The 20551-nt window shown below is 54.1% G+C and overlaps 1 protein-coding gene across 2 annotated transcripts in view; it reads right to left on the minus strand.

Moving 5' to 3' along the window:
• Positions 1 to 20551, minus strand: part of DIS3L2 (DIS3 like 3'-5' exoribonuclease 2) — a 450189-nt gene that overhangs the window by 5854 nt on the left and 423784 nt on the right. Inside the window, exons 15-18 of one of the 2 annotated variants that reach the window (XM_029065889.2) lie at positions 8264 to 8447; positions 7569 to 7655; positions 801 to 948; positions 192 to 322 (exon numbers count right to left, since the gene is read on the minus strand). In XM_029065889.2, the coding sequence (XP_028921722.1) occupies positions 192 to 322; positions 801 to 948; positions 7569 to 7655; positions 8264 to 8447 (550 nt within the window). Of the gene's footprint in view, positions 1 to 191; positions 323 to 800; positions 949 to 5035; positions 5114 to 7568; positions 7656 to 8263; positions 8448 to 20551 lie in introns of those variants that run through there. The other variant, XM_029065897.2, reaches the window with a different exon arrangement.

Raw genomic sequence — 20551 nt, forward strand, 5'->3', positions numbered from 1 at the left:
ACATAGCAAATGCTTAACAGATACCATAAAAGAAAAAAAAAAAGGTGGTGAGAGAGCCTGTAGGCTCCTCGAGGGGAGGGATCGTGTCTACCGACTCTTCCAAGTGTTCAGTGCCGAGCTCTGCACACGGTAAGCGCTCGGTAAATACCAGTGATTGACTGATGGACTGAGCCTGCCTGGGCTGCTCTCACCTTTACCAGCACAGCAAAGAAGAGGTTGGTGCTGAGTTCTTGCACTCTCTTGGATGCCATCCGGCGGTCATTGCAGTGGTCTGCCTGCTTCTGGAGGGCGTCTGGCTCTAGGTTTGGTAGCTTGCTGTGGCCTGGGAAAGAACAGAGCCACCTGAGTTCGGACGGCTATCCTCATCTCTCTCATCACTCTTGGGTGAGGGGGCAGTGGGTCAGCCACTCGGGGGGAGACCCCAAGGGCAGGGAAGCGGCCTAGCGGATGGAGAGAGGGACCCCAGGAGGCAGGATGACTGGGTCCTAGGGATCCCAGCTACCGGATCTGGGAGCGGCTTGGCCTTCTCTTCCGCCTCTCCCACCTGCCCAGGAGGGTAACCTGTTTCTTCTCTCCTCTCCGTGGCAACTGCAGCTCGGAAAGTAGGGAGAGGGGAAGGGAGGGAGAGAGTTGGGTGGGAAAATGTTCTCCCACACCTCACAGCGGGTGACAATCCTCCTGGGGAGAGGGCTCTCCTGGCAGGGGCGCTACTGGGATACGACAAGGGCCTGGCACTAATGAACCGGTTGTGGGTCCCTTTCTCGGCCCCACCCACCCCTCCCCGCCAGCCCGGAACTTACTGAGCGAGGCGGCCAGGAGCCGGTGCACCAGGATGTCGGCAAAGCGGCGGATGGGCGACGTGAAGTGGGTGTAGAGTGGCACGTTGAGGGCGTAGTGCCGGAACTGCTCCCGATCCCTCAGCACGCCCGAGCAGAAGTACACAGCCATCTGGAAGGAAGCAACGGGCCGGGCGGAGGCGCCGAGCCCAGGCCCTGTCAGGGGAGGGGTTGTCGGGGTAGATGGGGGATGAATACATAGCACCGTCTCTCCTCACCCCCAACAGATTCCCGGGGAGCCCCCGGCCACGGGGGCGGGAGGCGAGCAGGACCCCGGGAAGGGAGATCCCCCTCCCCAAACTGTTGAGATTCTGTTCCAGTTCTGACTTTCGGTCAGCCCGGGTGTGGAGGATGACAACGCCCTGCCGCCCTCCGCCTCGGGTCTTCCTAACGGGGCGGCTACAGAGGGACTGCTTGGTGAAGATTGCCCTCTGGTGGGCATGGGGTGGGGCGGGGTGGACTTAGAGGGGATAGATTCTGTCCTGTTGTTGAATCCCACCTTAAATAGCCGAGGTTTAACTCCGTTTGGAGAAGAAGTGGAAGAAGGAAGCGACCCGAACCCAGACCTCTCTTCTGTAAAGAACAACCTTGCTCAGCACATCCTCCCTCTGGCCCCACGTTTTCCCACCCCTCAAAAGTCTCTGCCATCTCTGCTCTCACAGTATTACTAATGGAGATTTATGGCATGAGCAGACAGAGCGAAAGGGAGCAAGTGAGCACACTTGCATGGGGTTCATTAATGCACTTGAGTCACCCCTGTCGTGCCTCGGTGAGACTGAGGGAGGGGACAGATTCAGGAGGGGGAATGTCCCGGGATTCTGGGTGGGACTGGGACCCGGATCTGGAAGCCTCCCCAGGGCCTGGAAGTGCCCGGGGCCAGAATCCGATCCTGGGGGAGCCGCCTGGTCTCTCTCTCCCTCAGCTGTGCCCCTTGGCCTGCTCCATCCTCTCCACCCCGACTCCTCCGCCAGGGAGGACTGGTTTGGGTTTCTAAGCCCTTTCCCACCGCCTAAGCTCAGGCGTGGGGAGAAGAGGCTGAGGCCTCCAGCGCTGGCTCAGGAAGAGACTCCAAAGCACCGCAGGATCCCCGCCTGAATGAGGGCCTGGGTGGGGCACCCCTGCTTTTCCAGAAGCCCCTGCGGCAGGAGCCTCTCTCAGCGGAGCCGTTGCCGCTGCCGCGGCTGCGGCTGCCGCGGTCACTCCCGCCGTTTGCCCTTTGATTTCTCCCGGGCCGGCCGCCGCAGCCCCCGGGCCTTCGGGGCTGAGAAAACAAGCGGCTCTACTAGGGACTGTGGCTTGGCCAGTGGTCAGGGGAGGGCCACAGACGCCGGCCGGGGCGCGAACGGGTGAGCAGATTTAAAATGAAAACTCAGAAATCACACACACCCTCGCCGCCAAGCCAAATGGAGCCACCGGCTCTAGTTACTGAGCCGAAACCCAGCCCAGGATCCAGGGCTCGAGGCAGCAGCCTCTCCGGCTCCCCCAGACCTCCTTTCCTTCCAGCTCCCGCTGAGCTGCAGGCCTTGCACGGGGCAAGTCAACAGAGGAGGTGGGAGCAGAGCAGGGCGGCCTGGCCCTTGCCCCAGCATGGGCTCCTCTCTCAGCACCTGCCAAATTCCACAGAGGGAGGGTGAGTGGGGGAGGTTCACACCCCGACCCATCCGGCAGCCGGAGCTCTGGGGGCCTTGACATAGAAGGCTGTTTGGGCAGGGGGGTGTCAGAAAGGGGGAGTGTCAGGACACCCAGATTCAGTGTGGGGGGAGGGTGCGACGGTGACCTGAAGGCCGGCTCCACAACGCCTTGGACTGATAATGGTACCCGGTAGCCCCTTGGATTTCTGGTGCCCCCCTCCCCCCACTTCTTCCCACTGTTCTCCCTGCCGCTGGATCACGAGGACCAGGGCACTGAGGGTAGCAAATACAGAGAGTTCCCCTCGGGCAGATCTCCTGAAAATCCATCACAAAGTTCAGGCAGAGGGGAAGCTAAGTTCATCCAACTTCCTGCGGGCCCTGGGAATGTGGTACTTGGCAGGGTGGCTCTAGAGGGTTCCCCTGCTTCGGGGGCTTTGGGACGGAGGCTCTGGGAGCCGGCCCAGTCTGACCCCACACTCCCACCCGGGGGGCAATGGCCGGGGCTGAGGAGCGGTGGACCACAGATGGGGGATCAAAGAGTTGGGGCTGAGTGGCCCCTCGACCTCCTGCTCCATGTTATGTTTCCAGAATCAGGACAGGGGCCGAAGTCTGTCTCTTTGCGAGGGTGAAGAAGCGCCCTAGGCTGACCTTCCTCGAGCGTGGGGGTGCTGGGCTGGGCAATGGTTGGGGGGAATGGGGCAAGGTGGGGGCTGGGAGGAGCCCGAGGTTTAGCACAGCAGGGAGGAAAAACCGGATGCCCTTGGCCCGGCGGAGCTGCGGGGCAAGACGGTTGGTGACAGGAATTGGCGCTTTTCTCATTATCCGATCCTAATGACAAACGCGCTTGGATGAGTATGCAAGCCCGACCTAAATGGGGCCCGATTGCTCCATTCCCAGGCAGAGCAGTGAGGAGTTGGAAAATCAATTAGCCGTAGCCAGCCAAGGCTGTTTTGTTCTCGTGGACAGATTGAATCCGCTGAGTGACTGAACCCCTGAAAAATGATCTGTCACCGCTCTCTCCGCGGGTACAGCGTGTCTGCCACATTAGCATCTAGGGCTCCCACTGATGGGGGGCGGGCGGGCGCTGCCCCTCTCCCTCGCCCATCTTGAGCTGCTTTCATTCCCCCTTGGCAGCTGTGGCCGGGTGCGGCGGGGACCCAACGCCCCCGCTCGCCCGCTTGTAATTAGCTGCAGCCAAGCGCTGCGGTGATGGGGGACAGCCTCCGTGCCCCGGCCACCACCTGGGCCTCACGGGCCACCCCTGGGATGGGAGACTTAGGCGCTCTCCGGCACCCACTGGAATCCGCTCCCTCCGGGGTGAGGGGGCCGGGGAGAGGGGCGGGGGGACGCGTGACGTCAAAGGAGCGGGAGGCAGAGGAGCTGGCGGGGCCAAGAGGGAACTTTAGAGGAAAGAGAAGGAGAACAACGATGCCCTCTCCAAGCCCAAGGCCCTGAGGAGAACACAGAGTCCTTTCTGGGGAGGCGAAGGCAAACCTCAGCTGGGACTTTTGAGGGAGCCCCGCTGCCAGATTCGCTAAGAGCCCATCTGGGTGGATGTCGGGGTCTCCGACCTGTTGGGTGGAAGATTACTGAAACCCAATGGGTTTCAGTGCTCTGAAGCGACAGTCAGTCAAGTGGCCCAGACAGTCAGGCCGAGGCTGACAGCTCCCCTTCCCCGGCTAGGATTTGGTGGGGGCCGCTTTGCTTTCAGTCAGCAGACCTGGCTGATGGGAAGCCTGGGCAGCAGATGGGTTGTGCCACCGATGGCTGCCAGTCCTGAAGGGACAGGGACAGTCCCCTGGTGTCCTCCTCTCTCTCTAACAGTACTCTCCTCAGGGACAATCCAAGCGTTTCTAGAGAAAAACATATGGGGCTGCAGAGATGAGACCTGATGAGCCTCAAGCTCTGCTCCTCTGGCCCCAGCTCCCCATTGCTCCTTTTTAGAGTTATCCTTGTCCTTGTCTTTTATGTTGCTTCTGTGACGCTACTGCTTTATCTTTCCTTATGATTTGTGGCTAGTGGCCTCTTCCCCACCCTGAACCTCTGATGGAGAGCCCCTTGGGAGCCACTTATCTTTTTCTCCAGTGCTTAGTACAGGGCTCAGCACCCAGCCGGTGCTTAATGAGTAGCATTAAATGACTGAATAAATGAAGGAAGGGGGCTGGGTGCTCAGCAGGTCCCAGGCCCTGTCTCTTAGTTTATACAGCCCTTCCCACATGGACTACCTATAAACTGGGTGGAAGGGTGTTGCTGGCTTTTGACCACTCCTCCCCCGGCAGTTCAGCTGGTCCTCAGCCAGTGGACTCCACTCCTGCCTCCCCTCCCCCTGACCGACCTTCCTATGGCCGTGTCAGGCTCCCTGAAAGAGGCTGAAGATCTCACTATCTTAGACTGTAAGCTCATGTGCAGGGAAAGTATCTGCTACTTCTGTGGTACTTTACTCTCCCAAGTGCTTAGTCCAGTGCTCTGCACATAGTAAGCGCTCAATAGATACCACTGATTGATTCGACTGGGTCTTCCCAGTCTTGCTACCCACCAGAGGACGGGGCCGGCCTGGTCCACCCCAAAGGGGAGGTATCAGCGGCTGATTCAGGAGGGTGGTGTCTTGGCAGGGCTGGTCCTGGCTACTTCTGCCCCTGTGACAACCTAATAATAATAATAATTATTACTATGGTATTTGTTAAGCACTTACTATGTGCCAAGCACTATTCTAAGCACTGGGGTAGGTCAAACAGGCCAGTGGGGTCCTCAGTGGTGGGGAGAGGTTTGAGGAGGGGGATTACTTATTGGCAGAGTAGTTCTGCTCCTTCAACCTTGCTTTTGGCCCTGCTGACTGACCCAGAGCCATCAGTGGTTCTGGCTGAATTCTTCTGGGCTGATGACTCTGTCACTAGGGGGCTGGGACCCCCGAAAGTTGGGGTTGGGGCTGGAGGTGGGGATTGGGTTTGTCTATCCCAGGGATGGCTCTGGTTGGGGGCCCTAGGCCTGCATCCTCGGAGCCCGGTATGGTCAGGGATTGTCCCTATTTGCTGCTGAATTGTATTTCCTAAGCGCTTAGTACAGTGCTCTGCACACAGGGGATTTGCACTCGTGACCCACCAGTGACAGCAGGACTGGCTCACTCCCCCTGCATAGGTCTACCAAATGTGAGGAGGGAGAAAAGGGAAGCAGAGAGGCGAGGAGGCTACAACTATTCTGGCTGGCACTCCTGCTTCCTGCAACGCCGGGACTACTGAGAAGCGGCATGGCCTAATGGAAAGAACATGGACCTGGGGGTCATAAAACCTGAGTTCTAATCCTGGCTCTGCCACTTACCCACTGTGTGACTTTGGGCAAGTCATTTAACTTCACTGTGCCTCAGTTCCCCATCTGCAAAATAGGGATTTAATAACTGTTTTCCCTCCTACTAAGTTTGCGAGCCCCATGTGGGACTCGAATATCTTGAATCTCCCTCAGCACTTAATACAGTGTTTGACACACAGTTAGTGCTTAATGAATATTATTATGATGATGATGATGATGATGATTTTGCATTCAGATAGAGGCCACCCGGCTGCTGAGGTGATGGGTTCTGGCCCTGCGTCGGAATCATGGGTGCTTAGGAAATCCACTTGGCTGAACCAGGAGAGGCTAGAGGTCCTAGAACTTCCAGGTTGGGGGGAGAGGGAGGTGTGTGGATAAACAGCTGCCCTCCTCCCTCTTCTTGCTCCTTCTCTCCCTCCCCCGGCTCCCATGCCATCGTTCCCACTCCAGTAAGACTTCAGGCAACTGCTAATGAGTGAGTACAGCAACCGAGTTAATTAGTGGAACAACAATCAAATGAACAACCCACATGAAATATCCTTCCTAGCCACCTGCAGCCAGCAGTCTGCTAACATGCAGGGAGGCAGCCTCAATACTGGATGTGCTCAGTGAGTGGGTGAGTGAGCAAGGCCCAGGGGCAACCAGAGTCCTGCTTCCCTTTCCTCTTCCTGAGTTTAGGAAGAAGAAGGGAGAGGGGAGTAGGCTAGAACTATTCTGGCTAGCACTAGCCTGGCCCTGCCCAGGATGGGGAAGAGTATCTGATGTGGGTCGGCAGGAGGACGGGGAGGAAGGAGGTGGAAAGGGCAATTTGGCCTTTTCTTCATCTACATGTGAATGAGGGAATTGCTTGGACCTCCCTCCTCATATCTGACAGACACTCTCCCCGCCCTTCAAAGCCTTATTGAAGGCACATCTCCTCCAAGAGGCCTTCCCTGACTAAGCCCTCCTTTCTTGTTTCTCCCACTCCCTTCTGTGTTGCCCTGACTTACTCCTTTTATTCATCCCATCTCTCAGCCCCACAGCACTTACGTCCATATCTGGAATTTTACTTATACTAACGACCGTCTCCCCCTCTAGACTGAAAGCTCATCGTGGGCAGGGAATGTATCTGTTCTACTGTTATAATGTACTCTTCCAAGTTCCTAGTACAATGCTCTGAACACAGTAAGCGCTCAATAAAAACGACTGACTGGCTGACTGATCTCCAGCAACGACTGAACTACAGGGCAAGGTGTCTTTTATATAGGCCCCTATATATATTTATATAGGTCATGCCGATCGGGCTGCTTCTCCCAGCAGATCAGTGTGGTGAGAGCAAAGAGTGCCGGGAGAGCTCAGGTCCTTCAGCCCGGACCCCTGGGCTCCGGGTCACCCCTCGGCTCATCGCACTGCTGGGGGGAAAAGTGGGGAGTAGCCGAGGGGAGCGGGCCACCAGAGCCGCCAACCTGGGCTCTGGCTCAGAGCCAGGCCTTGGCAGCGTGTTCTGTTTCCCGGCCAAGTCCTGGGCACACGGTTCCCTGGCAGGCCAGAGGCCGGACTGACATGGTGATTAAACACTGACGCCACTGCTGGGGTGAGCGAATGAGAGGGAGCAGGAGTTGCCGATGGGGCTGTGTAGGGGGGAGGCGCGGGGTCGGGGGGAGCCATGGGACCCAAGACAGCTGCTGAGAAAATTCAGTGCAATCTGTGGGTGGGCAGGGACTGCCTCTCCCACAGCGGTAGTCCCAGAGCTTCCCGGAGGAGAGGGGGGAATGCAGCTGTAGCTGGAAGGAGCCGGGCAGAGGGAGTTCCCCCATACCTGCATGGGCCGGGAGCACATGTTGGTGAGGACTTCCTTCCTGGCTGCTGCATACTTGTCGGCCCCAAACATGTCGTTCAGACTTTCCTAAGAGCAAGAAGAAACCCGAGACCAAGTCAGAACGAGCGTGAGCGGCTGGGCACAAGCTTTGCTTCTCTGCAGCCCTGGGGCCTTTAAGACTCTCTCTCCAGGGCATCTGGTTGGGGTCGTGTCCGTTCAGCCCGATCCTGGAGGATTAGCCGGAAGCTCCCTCCATGCTCACGGTGTCACCCTCCCCACCCCAAAGACCACGCTGGCCTCCCGTAGGCTGGTGAGCTGAGTGGGTGAGCAGGCGGAGCTGTGTGGCAATCAGGGAAACCTGCCCCAAATGCCAACGTTCCCCTTGAACAGGAATCAGCTGCCCTCCCGCCCAAGGGCAATCCAATCCTTATCCCAATGGTCTCCGCTGGGGTCAGGACCCGGGCTTCCTTGCCCCCTAGACCTCCCCCAATACTTGCTGGGTGGTAATACGTCTAGATTCTGATCCTCCTTCCCGGCTTCCAGGCCACCACTGGAAAGGGCAATGTCTGGAGACGTACGGGCCCCGAGGAGAATCCGGGATAGGGAAGGAGAGACCGCGGTCAGACTCGGAGATATGCTCCCCACCTCCAGCCCCCAAATGCCCTCCTAGGGATCGAGGAAGGGCCAGCACATACATTGAGGGCCCCTGCTGAACTGAAGTCAATGTCCAGTCCCATCTGGTGACAGAATTCCACCAGGTCGTTCAACAGCTTGCTCTGTGGAGGGGGATGGCGGCGCAGGAGGGCCTGCTTGGGGAAGGAGCGGTGGATTTGGTGGGCCACAGCCATGTTGGCCAGAAGCATAAATTCTTCAACCAGCCTGCGGAGAGGGGGGAAGGAAGAGGTAGTTAGGGTAACGGGAGCAGCGGGTGAAGGCACGTGGGTGGGCCTGTTGGAGGCAGAGGATGTCCTAGCCTTGGGTCAAGAAATGGAAGTCAGGCAGAGGATGCTTTGTATTAAACTCCCATCAGATGCAGTCTTGTCAGAGGTGCTGCCTGGGAAACATCAAACCATGGGCCAGGACCTCAGTACGCTTGCAATTTAACGGGGAGGTCAGGACAAACACGACTGCACAAAGGGTAAAGGAACAACCAAGCACAGCAAGTAAAGATCAATAAACTCAGAGGACCGGGGTTCTAATCCTAGCCCTGCCACTCATCTGCTGTGTGATCTTGGATAAGTCACTTTCCTACTCTGTGCCTCAGTTTTCTCATCTGTAAAATGGGGATCCAATACCTGCTCTCCCTCCTACTTGGACTCTGAGCCCCATGTGGCACCAGGGACTGCACCCAACCTGATTAACTTGTATTTATGTCAGGGTTCAGAACAGCGCTTGGCACATAGTAGGCATTGAAGAAATACCATTAAAAAAAACAAAAAAACAAAAAAACAAACAAATGACAAACATACAAGTAAAGCCCACAGAAGAGGACTTACAAGCCGGGGGCCGCCGAGGACCCTGTAATTGATGTGCATATATCTATAATTCTATTTATTTGGATTGATGCCTGTTTTACTTCTGTTGATGTCTGCCTTCTCCCTTCTAGACTGTAAGCCTGGTGTAGGCAGGGATTCTCTCTCTTTATTGCTAAATTAGACTTTCCAAGCGCTTAGTACTGTGCTCTGCACACAGTAAGTGCTCAATAAATACGATTGAATGAATGAATGAATAAATGGGGCCATCTGGAAAGGCTGCAGAGAAGGCTACTAGTCTGCCCTCCATATTCATTCGTTCACTCATTCAATCATGATGCTTGCAAAGCACTGTACTAAGCGCTTGGGAGAGTACAACATAACGAAAACCAGACACATCCCCTGCCCACAATGAGCTTACAGTCTTGAGGGGGACCCAGACAATTATATAAATAAATAAATGAATCAATGACACATGTGGACATAAGTGCTGTGAGGCTCGGGGGTGGATGAATAAAGGCAGCAAGTCAGGGTGACGCAGAAAGGAGAAGAGGAAAGAAGAACTTAGGGAAGGCCTCCAGAGTGCCAATGGTCACTGGGAGATGAGATGAGAGAATACTTGGGAAAGGTCTCAGAGCTCTTCCAGAGAGGTTACTTAGAGAAATCCAAGAGATCATTCTTTCATAATGATTATCCCAGACAGATGAGGTCTTATTTTCTATCCCGCCAAGAAAAGACCACCTCCTCCTGAAACCTATTCCAATGCCTAGCAATCTTCGGCCAGAAACCCTCTTTAGTTCTAACCTAAATCCTCCTGGCCGCATTTCCTCCCAGGCGGGAGAGACGGGAGCATCCCCGCCCGAGGGAGGAAGCCCATCACCGAACTGGCCAGGGAGGAGGCTCCAGGGCTTCCTCTGCTCTCCTCTCCGCCTCAGGTCAGGCCAGGCCGGGCCGGGCCAGGGAGCTAGATTTACAGGGACCTCAGTTTCCACTCCCCTCTGCTGCCTCGGGCTGCGTCACCTGAAGCCTCGGAAAGAAACCCAAAACCCGAGAAACACTTAACACGAGTCCAAGCAACATTTACCTTCTCTGGCTCGAGCAAACGGCCCAGCCTCTGAGGCGAGCCCGTGCTACCCGGGGAGGGGGGTCACTTGGGAGAGGACAAGGAGCTGCCTCCAGGAGGGTTCTTACGGGGCTGGAGTTGCCATTTCGGGCCAAGGCGACGGTTCCCGCGAGGAGCCCGTGCTGCCGCTGTCACCGCCGCTGCCGGGGACCGTCGCTCAGAGCCAGATGCTTCGCGGCCGGGCCGGCCAACTCAAACGAGCGGCTCCCCTCAGCTCCCTGCCAAGTGGGGAGGGGGGCGGGGGGAATGTTTCCAGGGCAGCCCTCTGGCCCGCATCATCGGGTCCCAAGGCCAAGCACAGAAGCATCAGGTGTGCTTCGGTGGGAGGCGGGTCCAGGGCACGGTCTCCTAATTCGCTTTCCGGCAGGTCCGCCAGTTATTCTCGGTCCTCTGGTCAGAGCCCTCGGCCAGAAAGGCAATGCAGTCAGGAGAGGCCTGACCTCTGAGCTCCGGGACGCTTCCAGACGGTGGGGAACGGACGAGTTGGGGGGTGAGTGATCAAGGGTGTTCTAAGAGTTCACTGGCTTGTCAGCCCCTCGAGGATCTCTCACTCGTTGGCCTTCTCCCAGGTGTTCAGTTAAAGGCTCTGAACACTGTAGGGTGAGGGGAGGGAGTCTCCAGTTCCCCAGGGTGGGGACTCCCAGCCAAACCACATGCGGGACTGGGGAGCCGTAGAGACGGGTGGGGGATGAGATTATGGGAGAACTTCCCGATCCCTGACCGCCGGACAGGCGACATGGGGACCCACTCCATTGTGGCCACTGCCCACCCCCACAGCTGTTTGAACTGATTTCCCCACTTCACTCAATTCAGGTCCAGAGTTGTCAATTAGGGTTGAAAAGACCCAAGATGGTGGCTTTCTGATTGAAAGGCAATTTGAGTCCTGTCCTCCTCCCCTCACAGTCTTCACCCTCCCTACCATCTCGACTCTCTTTTCTCCCCAAGGTTGCAAATGAAAAACTGGCACTTCTGCCTGGGGCAGGCGGGCAGGCTGACAGGTAGATATTTGATAGTCGTTAAGCGCTTATTATGTGCCAGGCATTGTATTATGTCCTGGGTTGGATACAAGCCAATTGGGTTGGACACAATCCCTGCCCCAGGTGGGGCTCCCAGTCTCAATCCCCATTTTACAGATGAGTTAACTGAGGCACAGAGAAGTGAAGTGATTTGCCCAAGGCCGCACAGCAGACGAGTGGCGGAGCTGGGATTAGAACCCATGACCTCCTGACTCCCGGGCCTGTGCTCTAGCCACCTCGCCAGGCTGCTTCTCACGTTGTCCCCACCCAGCAGCGCTGTAGCAGGAAGCTGAGGGTGGGCCACAGATCGGGGAGAGCTGCTTCCCTGGTGGGATGGGGACTGGGATTTGCACTTGTCTCATGGAGTCCAAGCACTTAGTACAGTGCTGGGCACACAGTACACACTCGACAAATACAACTGACTGATTAATCGGGGTTGTTCTGGGAGGTGGAGGGGGGCAAAGGTGAAGTTCCGCCCCTAAACCTCCTCCCTATCCCCCAGTCAATGTGCAGAAGCAGGACTGACGAGTCCTTCCCTTTGCCCCGCCGACTCCGCTGTCTCTGCCAACTCCCCCCTTCCTAGGAACACTTAAAGAGGCAGCGTGGTTCAGCGGAAAGAGCACGGGCCGAGGAGTCAGAGGTCATGGGTTCAAATTCCGTCCCCGCCAGCTGCGTGACTTTGGGCAAGTCACCTGACTTCTCGGTGCCTCAGTCGCCTCGTCTGTAAAATGGGGATGAAGACTGTGAGCCTCTCGTGGGACAACCTGATTCCCCTGTATCTACCCCAGCGCTTTAGAACAGTGCTCGGCACATAATAGGCACTTAACAAATACCAACGTTACTATTATTATTGTTCAGACAGCTCTGACCCAGGGAGGCGGATACTGGGAGTCAGGGTCCTTGTCACTGACACCCCCCCGGTTCCTCTCCAGTCCTTGGCTGGTACGGCAGCAGGTCTCCAGAATCCTGGGAGTGGGGGGCCCCCCACATATGGTGTCCTGCACATCCCGGGCATCACTGAGAAGCAGCGTGGCTCAGTGGAAAGAGCCCAGGCTTGGGAGTCAGAGGTCATGGGCTCGATTCCCGGCTCTGCCACTTAGCTGTGTGGCTGTGGGCAAGTCACCTCACTTCTCGGTGCCTCAGTTCCCTCATCTGTAAAATGGGGATTAACTGTGAGCCTCACGGGGGACCACCTGATGACCCTGTATCTCCTCCAGCGCTTAGAACAGTGCTCTGCCCATAGTAAGCGCTTAACAAATACCAACATTATTATTTCCATTCCCTTGGACGCGGGAAATGGAAAAGGCTGCCCTCTGCTTCGGCTGAATTTTGCCAATTAAGCCAGCAGGTGGCATCGTTGGTCCCCAGCTGGGGGCCGTGCCCTGGATGGCAAGGGCTGGCTCACACTGACAGGGGATGTTTCATTCATTCACTACTATCTATTGAGCGCTTACTATGTGCAGAGCACTGGACTAAGCGCTTGGAATGGACAATTAGGCAACAGAGAGAGACCATCCCTGCCCAACAACACACTCACAGTCGAAACGGCCCCTCCAAGGCTCAGCAGCGGGGTGATGTCTTGGTACTCCTTAGGGGCCAAGGCGGCACATTCATTCATTCGTTCATTCATTCATTCAATAGTATTTATTGAGCGCTTACTATGTGCAGAGCACTGTACTGAGCGCTTGGAATGGACAAATCGGTAACAGAGAGACAGTCCCTGCCCTTTGATGGGCGCACAGTCTAATCGGGGGAGACCTCGCCTGCAGGCTGGCGAATCCTGGTGCCCGGTGGCCCAAGCTCCTAGCTCTCGGGACTTCACAGAGCGACTCTCCACGATAATAATGATGGCATTTATTAAGCACCCACTATGTGCCAAGCAGGGTGCTACGGGCTGGGGAAGATAATAATAATAATGTTGGTGTTTGTTAAGCGCTTACTATGTGCAGAGCACTGTTCTAAGCGCTGGGGTAGATACAGGGTCATCAGGTCGTTCCACGTTGAGGCTCACAGTTCATCCCCATTTTACAGATGACCCAGAGAAGTGAAGTGACTTGCCCACAGTCACACAGCTGACAAGTGGCAGAGCCGGGAGTCGAACTCATGACCTCTGACTCCCGAGCCCGGGCTCTTTCCACTGAGCCACACTGCTTCTCATGCAAGTAGCCAGGTAAGATCCAGTCGCTGCCCTACAAGGGACTCATTATCTAAGAAGGAGAGAGTCTTACACCCTCTTCAAAGACTTGTTGAAGGCACATCTTCTCCAGGAGGCCTTCCCTGACTTAGCCCTCTTTTCCTTTTCTTCCATTCCCTTCTGTGTCACCCTGACTTGCCCCCTTTATTCATTCCCTGCTCCCAGCCCCACAGCACTTAGGTACATATCTGTAATTTGATTTATTTGGTGTCTCTCACTCTAGTCTGTAAACTCATTGTAGGCAGGGAATGTGTCTGTTATATTGTTATACTGTACTCTCCCAATCGATTAGCACAGTAGTTCTGCACACAGTAAGCACTCAATATGACTGACTCATCCCGTTCTTACAGATGAGGAAACTGAGGCACAGAGGAGTGAAGTGACTTACCTAAAGTGACACAGCCAGCAAGTGACACTTCCAGACTCCCGGGCCTGTGATCTTCTCACTAGGCCCTGCTGCCTCAAGTATCCTACACGTATCCGGAGCTCTGCACGGAACAGATCTCCACCAGTGGTTGCCTGGGTGTGAACTTCTTGCTCACCTGAGAGCAACAGCCATATCCTCTGCTCTCTGGCTTAACTGTTGGGCTGACTTCGGTTCTGTCTCTTAAGTTTGCCTTTTGCACTGAATTCTTAGCTCTATCAGTCCACCCAGGGTGGCCCATCACCACGGCGGCTCTGGGGAATGGGAATAGCTTGGCATCAGGGAGATAAGATTTATCTTATGGTCCTGAGCCTGGTGGAGAGGCTCTCTGACTCTGCTGTATGAAGCTCCAGGAAGCTCTTAGAAGGCTAGGTGATCCCCGGCCACGGGAAGTGAGGAGAGGTCTCTGCTAACCCAAAGAAGTAGCGTGGAAAAAGCAAGAGCCCGGGAACCAGAGGACCTGGGTTCTAATCCCGGCTACGCCACTTACCTGCTGTGTGACCTTTTGCAAATCACTTATCTTTTCTGTGCCTCAGTTTCCTCAACTGCATAATAGGGAGTCAATATCCTTTCTCCCTCCTACTTAGATTGTGAGCCCCAAGTGGGACAGGGACTGGATCCGGACTGATTAATCTGTATCTATCCCATAGCTTAGAACAGCGTTTGACACATGCTAAGTGCTTTACAAATATGCTTTACCAATACCACAAAAAAATCCCAAAACAAAAAACAAGATTAAATACAAACCCAACAGGATCTTGCATCTCAATGGGGGTCTGGCATTTTCACCAGAGAAAGCAAGGTAAGGGCACACCCAGGGCATGAGCTACAGAAGTTCATGAGTTCTGGGGAGGGAGATGCAGTGTAGCTCAGTGGATAGAGCAACGGCCTAGGAGTCAGAAAGACATGGACTCTAATCCCAGCTCCCCCACTTGTCTGCTATGTGACCTTGTGCAAGTCACTTCACTGCTCTGGGCCTCAGTTGTCTCCATCTGTAAAATGGGGCTTAAGACCGTGAGCCCCGTGTTGGACATGAATTGTGTCCAACCTGATTAGCCTGCATCTGCCCCAACACTTGATATAGTGCCTGGCACACAATAAAATCTTAAATACCATAAAAAAAAAGGAGGCTGGAACCCCTTTTTACTCCAGGAACAGCCCCTTGGATGGCTTTGGGCCCCTGCCTGGTTCCCTCCTAAAATTCCACAGTTCCTGGGGGGTGGGCAGGTGACTGAGTTTGGGAGTGGTGCTGTTTGGAGAGGATCATTTGTCTCTTAGGGTGAACGTGAGCACTTCTGAGATCTGTCTCTGTAAGAGGTGGAGGAGAAGAAGGAGGTCACGCCCATCCATCGGATTCTAGAATTCGAAAATCCCCTTTAAGCGGGACCACCCTTAACCACCTCAATTATATGGGTCTCTTCCAAACCTCAGCAGCTCTTCGGGTTATCCTGCTTTATTTACGGCGTGGTACAGAGCGGGACCCCCACTACATCTGGGTGTTGGCTGCTTTTGCTCCTCCTTCAGGGCTTTGTCTACTTGAGCCTGGACCTGAGATGACAGTGAGGGGGAGTGGAACTGACCGCAAGCACATTGGAGGTGGGGGAAACTGAGTCCAAGCAGCAGAAGTAGTTTAGAACACTGGTGCCCTAACCTGGGTTCTAATCCCAGCTCCACCTTTGGACGAGTCACTCTTCCGCTAGACTGTGAGCCCTATGTGGGATCGGGCTGGGTACAACTTCATTTTTTTGTATCTCCCAAACACTTAGTACAGTCCTTGACAAATAGTAAGCGCTTAACAATAATATTAGGAGCATTATGAGAAGCAGTGTGGCCTACTGGATAGAGCAGGGGCTTGGGAGTCAGAAGGACCTGGGGTCTGATCCCGGCTTGGCCACCTATCTGCTGTCGGACCCCGGGCAATTCACTTCACTTTTCTGGGCCTCAGTTGCCTCATCTGTAAAATGGGGCTGAAGACTGTGAGCCCCATGTGGGACAGGGACTGTGTCCAACCCAATTTGCTTGTATCCACCCCAGTATGTAGTACAGCGCCTGCCACATAGTAAAGGTTTAACAAATACCATAAACAAAAAAAGAGATGGAGCTAGGAACCTCTAGTACCAGTCTTCTTTTAAACACCCCCAAAGGAGGAGATTTCTCTGACGAGCGGCTGGCAGCTCAAACCAAAGGTCGGGCTCTCCTTCAAGCAGATGCCCCATTGTGCATACACAGAGAAGCAGCTTGGCTTAGTGGAAAGAGCCCGGGCTCGGGAGTCAGAGGACGTGGGTTCTAATCCCGGCTCCGCCACTTGTCTGCTGTGTGACCTTGGACAAGCCCCTTCATTCTCTGCACCTCAATTCCCTCCTCTGCAAAATGGGGAATTCATTCATTCAATAGTATTTATTGAGCGCTTACTATGTGCAGAGCACTGTACTAAGCGCTTGGAATGTACAAATCGGTAACAGATAGAGACAGTCCCTGCCCTTTGACGGGCCTACGGTCTAATCGGGGGAGACGGAGGGACAAGAACAATAGCTGTGAGCGCCACGTGGGACAACCTGATCACTTTGTAACTACCCCGGCGCTTAGAACAGTGCTTGGCCGAGAGTAAGCGCTTAACAAATCCCATCACGATTATTATTATAAAACGGGGAAGAAGACTGTGAGCCTCACGTGGGACGGACTGATTACCTTGTATCTACCCCAGCGCTTAGAACAGCGCTTGACACATGGTAAGCGACTCTTACTATCACTCACCAGGCGGGCTGGCACAGCGGGAGGAATACTGGGTGATTCCACAGGACAAGAGGGAGTCGCGGACGGGGCTGGGTCGGTGTGTCTGTGGCCCAGGGCAACCCCTCCAGGGCCAGGAAGCGGGGAGAGCTCCTACAGCCTGCTCCCGGGGCCATCCAGGAGATGGCACCCCGACCACTGGGAAAGGAACAGCTTTACCTCGGGCGGAGCTTGGGAGGCTGAAAAAGAATGGGATCCATCAGCCAGGTGGTCCTGGCAGCCACAGTTGGCACGGATTACTAAACAGCCAACCCCGATCTATCCCGTCCGGCTGCAGGTTGGAGCGACCACGGGCCGGGGTTCTTTGGGAATCGATCATTAGTATTCACTGACCACCTTCTCCTCCGAGAGGCCTTCCATTCATTCATTCGTTCAATAGTATTCATTGAGCACTTACTATGTGCAGAGCACTGTACTAAGCGCTTGGAATGGACAAATCGGTAACAGATAGAGACAGTCCCTGCCCTCTGAAGGGCTTACGGTCTAATCGGGGGAGACGGACAGACAAGAACACCCTTTCCTCCTCTCCTACTCCTTTCTGCATCGCCCTGACTTGCTCCCTTTACTCTTCTCCCCACAGCACTTAGGTACAGCGTGGCTCAGTGGAAAGAGCCCGGGCTTGGGAGTCGGGGGTCATGGGTTCGAAACCCGCTCTGCCACTTGTCAGCTGCGTGACTGTGGGCAAGTCACTTCACTTCTCTGTGCCTCAGTTACCTCACCTGTAAAATGGGGATCAACTGTGAGCCTCACGTGGGACAACCTGATTACCCTGTATCTACCCCAGCGCTTAGAACAGTGCTCTGCACATAGTAAGTGCTTAAATACCAACATTATTATTACATATTTGTAATTTATTTATATTAATGTCTGTCTCCCCCTCTAAACCCTAAGCTTGTTTTGGACAGGGAATTCATTCATTCATTCAATAGCATTAATTGAGCGCTTATTATGTGCAGAGCAGTGTACTACGCGCTTGGAATGTACAATTACGCAACAGATAGAGACAATCCCTGGCCAACGACGGGCTCGTAGTCTAATCGGGGGAGACAGACAGCAAAGCAAAACAGAACAAAACAAAAACAAGACAACATTATCACGATAAACAGAATCGAGAATGTGCCGGTTTACTATGATATTGTACTCTCCCAAGTGCTTAGGAGAGTGCTCTGCCTATAGTAAGAGCTCAATAAATAAGATTGAATGAATGAATGTACGAGCACTGACTCTGTACAGAGCACTACACAAATTCCTTGAGAAAGTACATTTGAGTTACTACTGATCCCTGCTTTCAAAGAGCTTACAATCTAGCAAGGGAGACAGACACACAGTAAAAGAAAGCAATAGAGTAAAATAAAGATATATTCATAAGTGCAACAGTGGGATAGGAGAGGAGGAAAAGAACCCAAGTGCCCAGGTGATGTGGAAATGCTAAGCGGCAGTTGTGGTCGTGAATAGGGTAGGGAGAAGAGAGTTTAATCTGGAGAAGATGGGGTTTCAGAAGGGCTTCGAAGATGGAGAGAGCCGTGTTCCTGCCGGATGTGAGACGGGAGGAGCTTTCAGCCAGAGTAATAATAATAATAATGATTATGGTATTTGTTAAGCGCTTACTATATGCCAAGCATTAATCTAAGCGCTGGGGTAGGTACAAGGTAATCAGGGTGTCCCATGTGGGGCTTGCAGTCTTAATCCCCATTTTACAGATGAGGTAACTGAGGCACAGAAAAGTTAAATGGCTTGCCCAAGGTCACACAGCAGACAAGTGGGGGAGCAGGGATTAAAACCCATGTCCTCTGACTCCCAAGCTCGTGCGGTTGGGAGGAGGTTGGCAGCGAAAGGACTGAACAAAGCACAATGAATAGGTGGCAAAAGATAAAGCCAAGAGTGAGAGCTGGAGTGTAACGAGAGAGGGGTGAGGATAAGTAAAGGGGGTGACAGAGCAGCTTGCTGAGTGCCGTAAAGCCAATGGTCAGGATGCTAAATGCAGAAAGGAATGGGCAATCACTGAAGGATTTTGAGGAGCTGATCTGAGCAGCAGAGTGAAGTAGGAGCTACAGAGGGGAAAGACTAGAGGCAGAGAAGTCAGCGCGAAGGCTCATGCGGTAGTTGACGCGGGATATGACAAGTCACTGGACCAGCATGGTAGTTGTTTGGATGGAGAGGATGGGATGAGATGGATATGAAATTTGCAGAATTTCCTCATCTTCCACTGAGAACTCTTCTCTCAGCTCACACGTTTGTTTCAATGTTCTCAACCCAACCTACTTATTGTGCCTCATTCTGGTCTCTCTCTGCCAACCTCCTATTCATGCCTGGAGTTTCCTTCCCTTTCACGCCCAAGATAGCTCTATCTTCAAAGGCCTTCTGAAATCATACTTGTTCCAGGAGGCCTTCCCCAAGACATTTCTCATCTCTCCAACTCATCTCCCCCGCCGTCCTCCATGGTACAGATCTTGTATTTTCCATTACTGCCCCTTACCTGTATTTTAGAATCTGTCTTCCCCACTGGATGGTCAGCTCCTTGAGGGCAGGGATTGCGTCTACTTCATTGTAATCAATAAATCAATCAATGACTTAGGCAATGAGCCCTGTGTGTTACAATCCCTATCCAACTTGATTATCTTCTATCTACCCCAGCGCTTAGAACAGTGCTTGACACATAGTAAGCACTTAAGAAGCACCATAAAAATGAATGGCAGTTATTGATCACTGTGTGGCTCAGTGGAAAGAGCATGGGCTTGGTGGTCAGAGGTCATGGGTTCCAAACCCGGCTCTGCCACCTGTCTGCTGTGTGTCTCTGAGCAAGTCACTTAACTTCTCTGTGCCTCAGTTACCTCATCTGTAAAATGGGGATTAAGACTGTAAGCCCCACATGGGACAACCTGATTACCTTGTATCCCCCCAGCGCTTAGAACAGTGCTTGGCACATAGTAAGCACTTAACAAATACCATCATTATTATCATTGTTATAACTGTGTGCAGAGCACTGTATTAAGTGATTACCGAACTCTTCCAAGTGCTTAGAACAACGTCCTGCAGAGAGTAGGTACTGACTGACTGTCTGATTGAGAATCCAGAGAGTGGGATAGGGCCTAGGAAAGATGAGAGGCTGAGGAGCCTGGGGATTCCTGGTCAGAACACTCCTCCAAGGAGCAAACCAACTAGAAAGTATAAATTGGAAGATATGCATGCATACATGAATGCAGGGGGCTTGGAGACTGGGTCACAGGATGGTGTTGGAATGTTGGAAATTAGGAAGTGATGTCCTGATTGGGTTTTCCTATATTTCTCTGCCAGGACATGGGCATTATTCCGGCACGGACAGGCATCATTATGGGAGATGGTGTGTTTCTTGTCACTGAGACACTGGTTCTGGCTTTAGGAGTAAAAAAATAGGCAGTGACCACCTCCTGAATGAGCACCTTTCCCTTAGGCACGCCCCGCTCCCCACGGGGACTGCAGGAAAAATGGTGGGACTGAGAGCTCCCAACTGGCTCACTATCACTGGAAGCCCCCACCCCCACCCGCCTGCCTCACCAAGGAAAGGGGGGATTTGCATGAGCTGAGGAGACAAGGGGTGAGGTGAGGTGCCCTGTCTCCAAGTCTATCCAACGGAAGCGGGTATGAGCCAGGATGGCTGACTCCAATCTCTTTGTTGTTCTGCCAAAGGCGGGGGCAAAATCCGCCCCGGAATCTCTCCTCCCACCCAGAGCTTTCCTCCGCGTAGAGGCAGGCGGGTCCGAGACCACAGCAGAACCAGGAAATGCTCAGCCAAGAACTGGGCGATGGATAGATTTCACTGAGGAGGTGGGGGACTGTTTACAGCATCTTCTTGTGTGGGATGCAGTGAGCAGGGCTGCGAGTGAGAATGGACATCATGGCCTACCGAGCTGGCGAAGAGACATTCAGGGAAGGTGGAGGAGAAACCGATGGCAGGAGAGGCTACTCTCCGGCCTCGGCCCAGGCC

This window comes from Ornithorhynchus anatinus, chromosome 1 (genome assembly GCF_004115215.2).
Source record: "Ornithorhynchus anatinus isolate Pmale09 chromosome 1, mOrnAna1.pri.v4, whole genome shotgun sequence".
NCBI lineage: Eukaryota > Metazoa > Chordata > Mammalia > Monotremata > Ornithorhynchidae > Ornithorhynchus > Ornithorhynchus anatinus.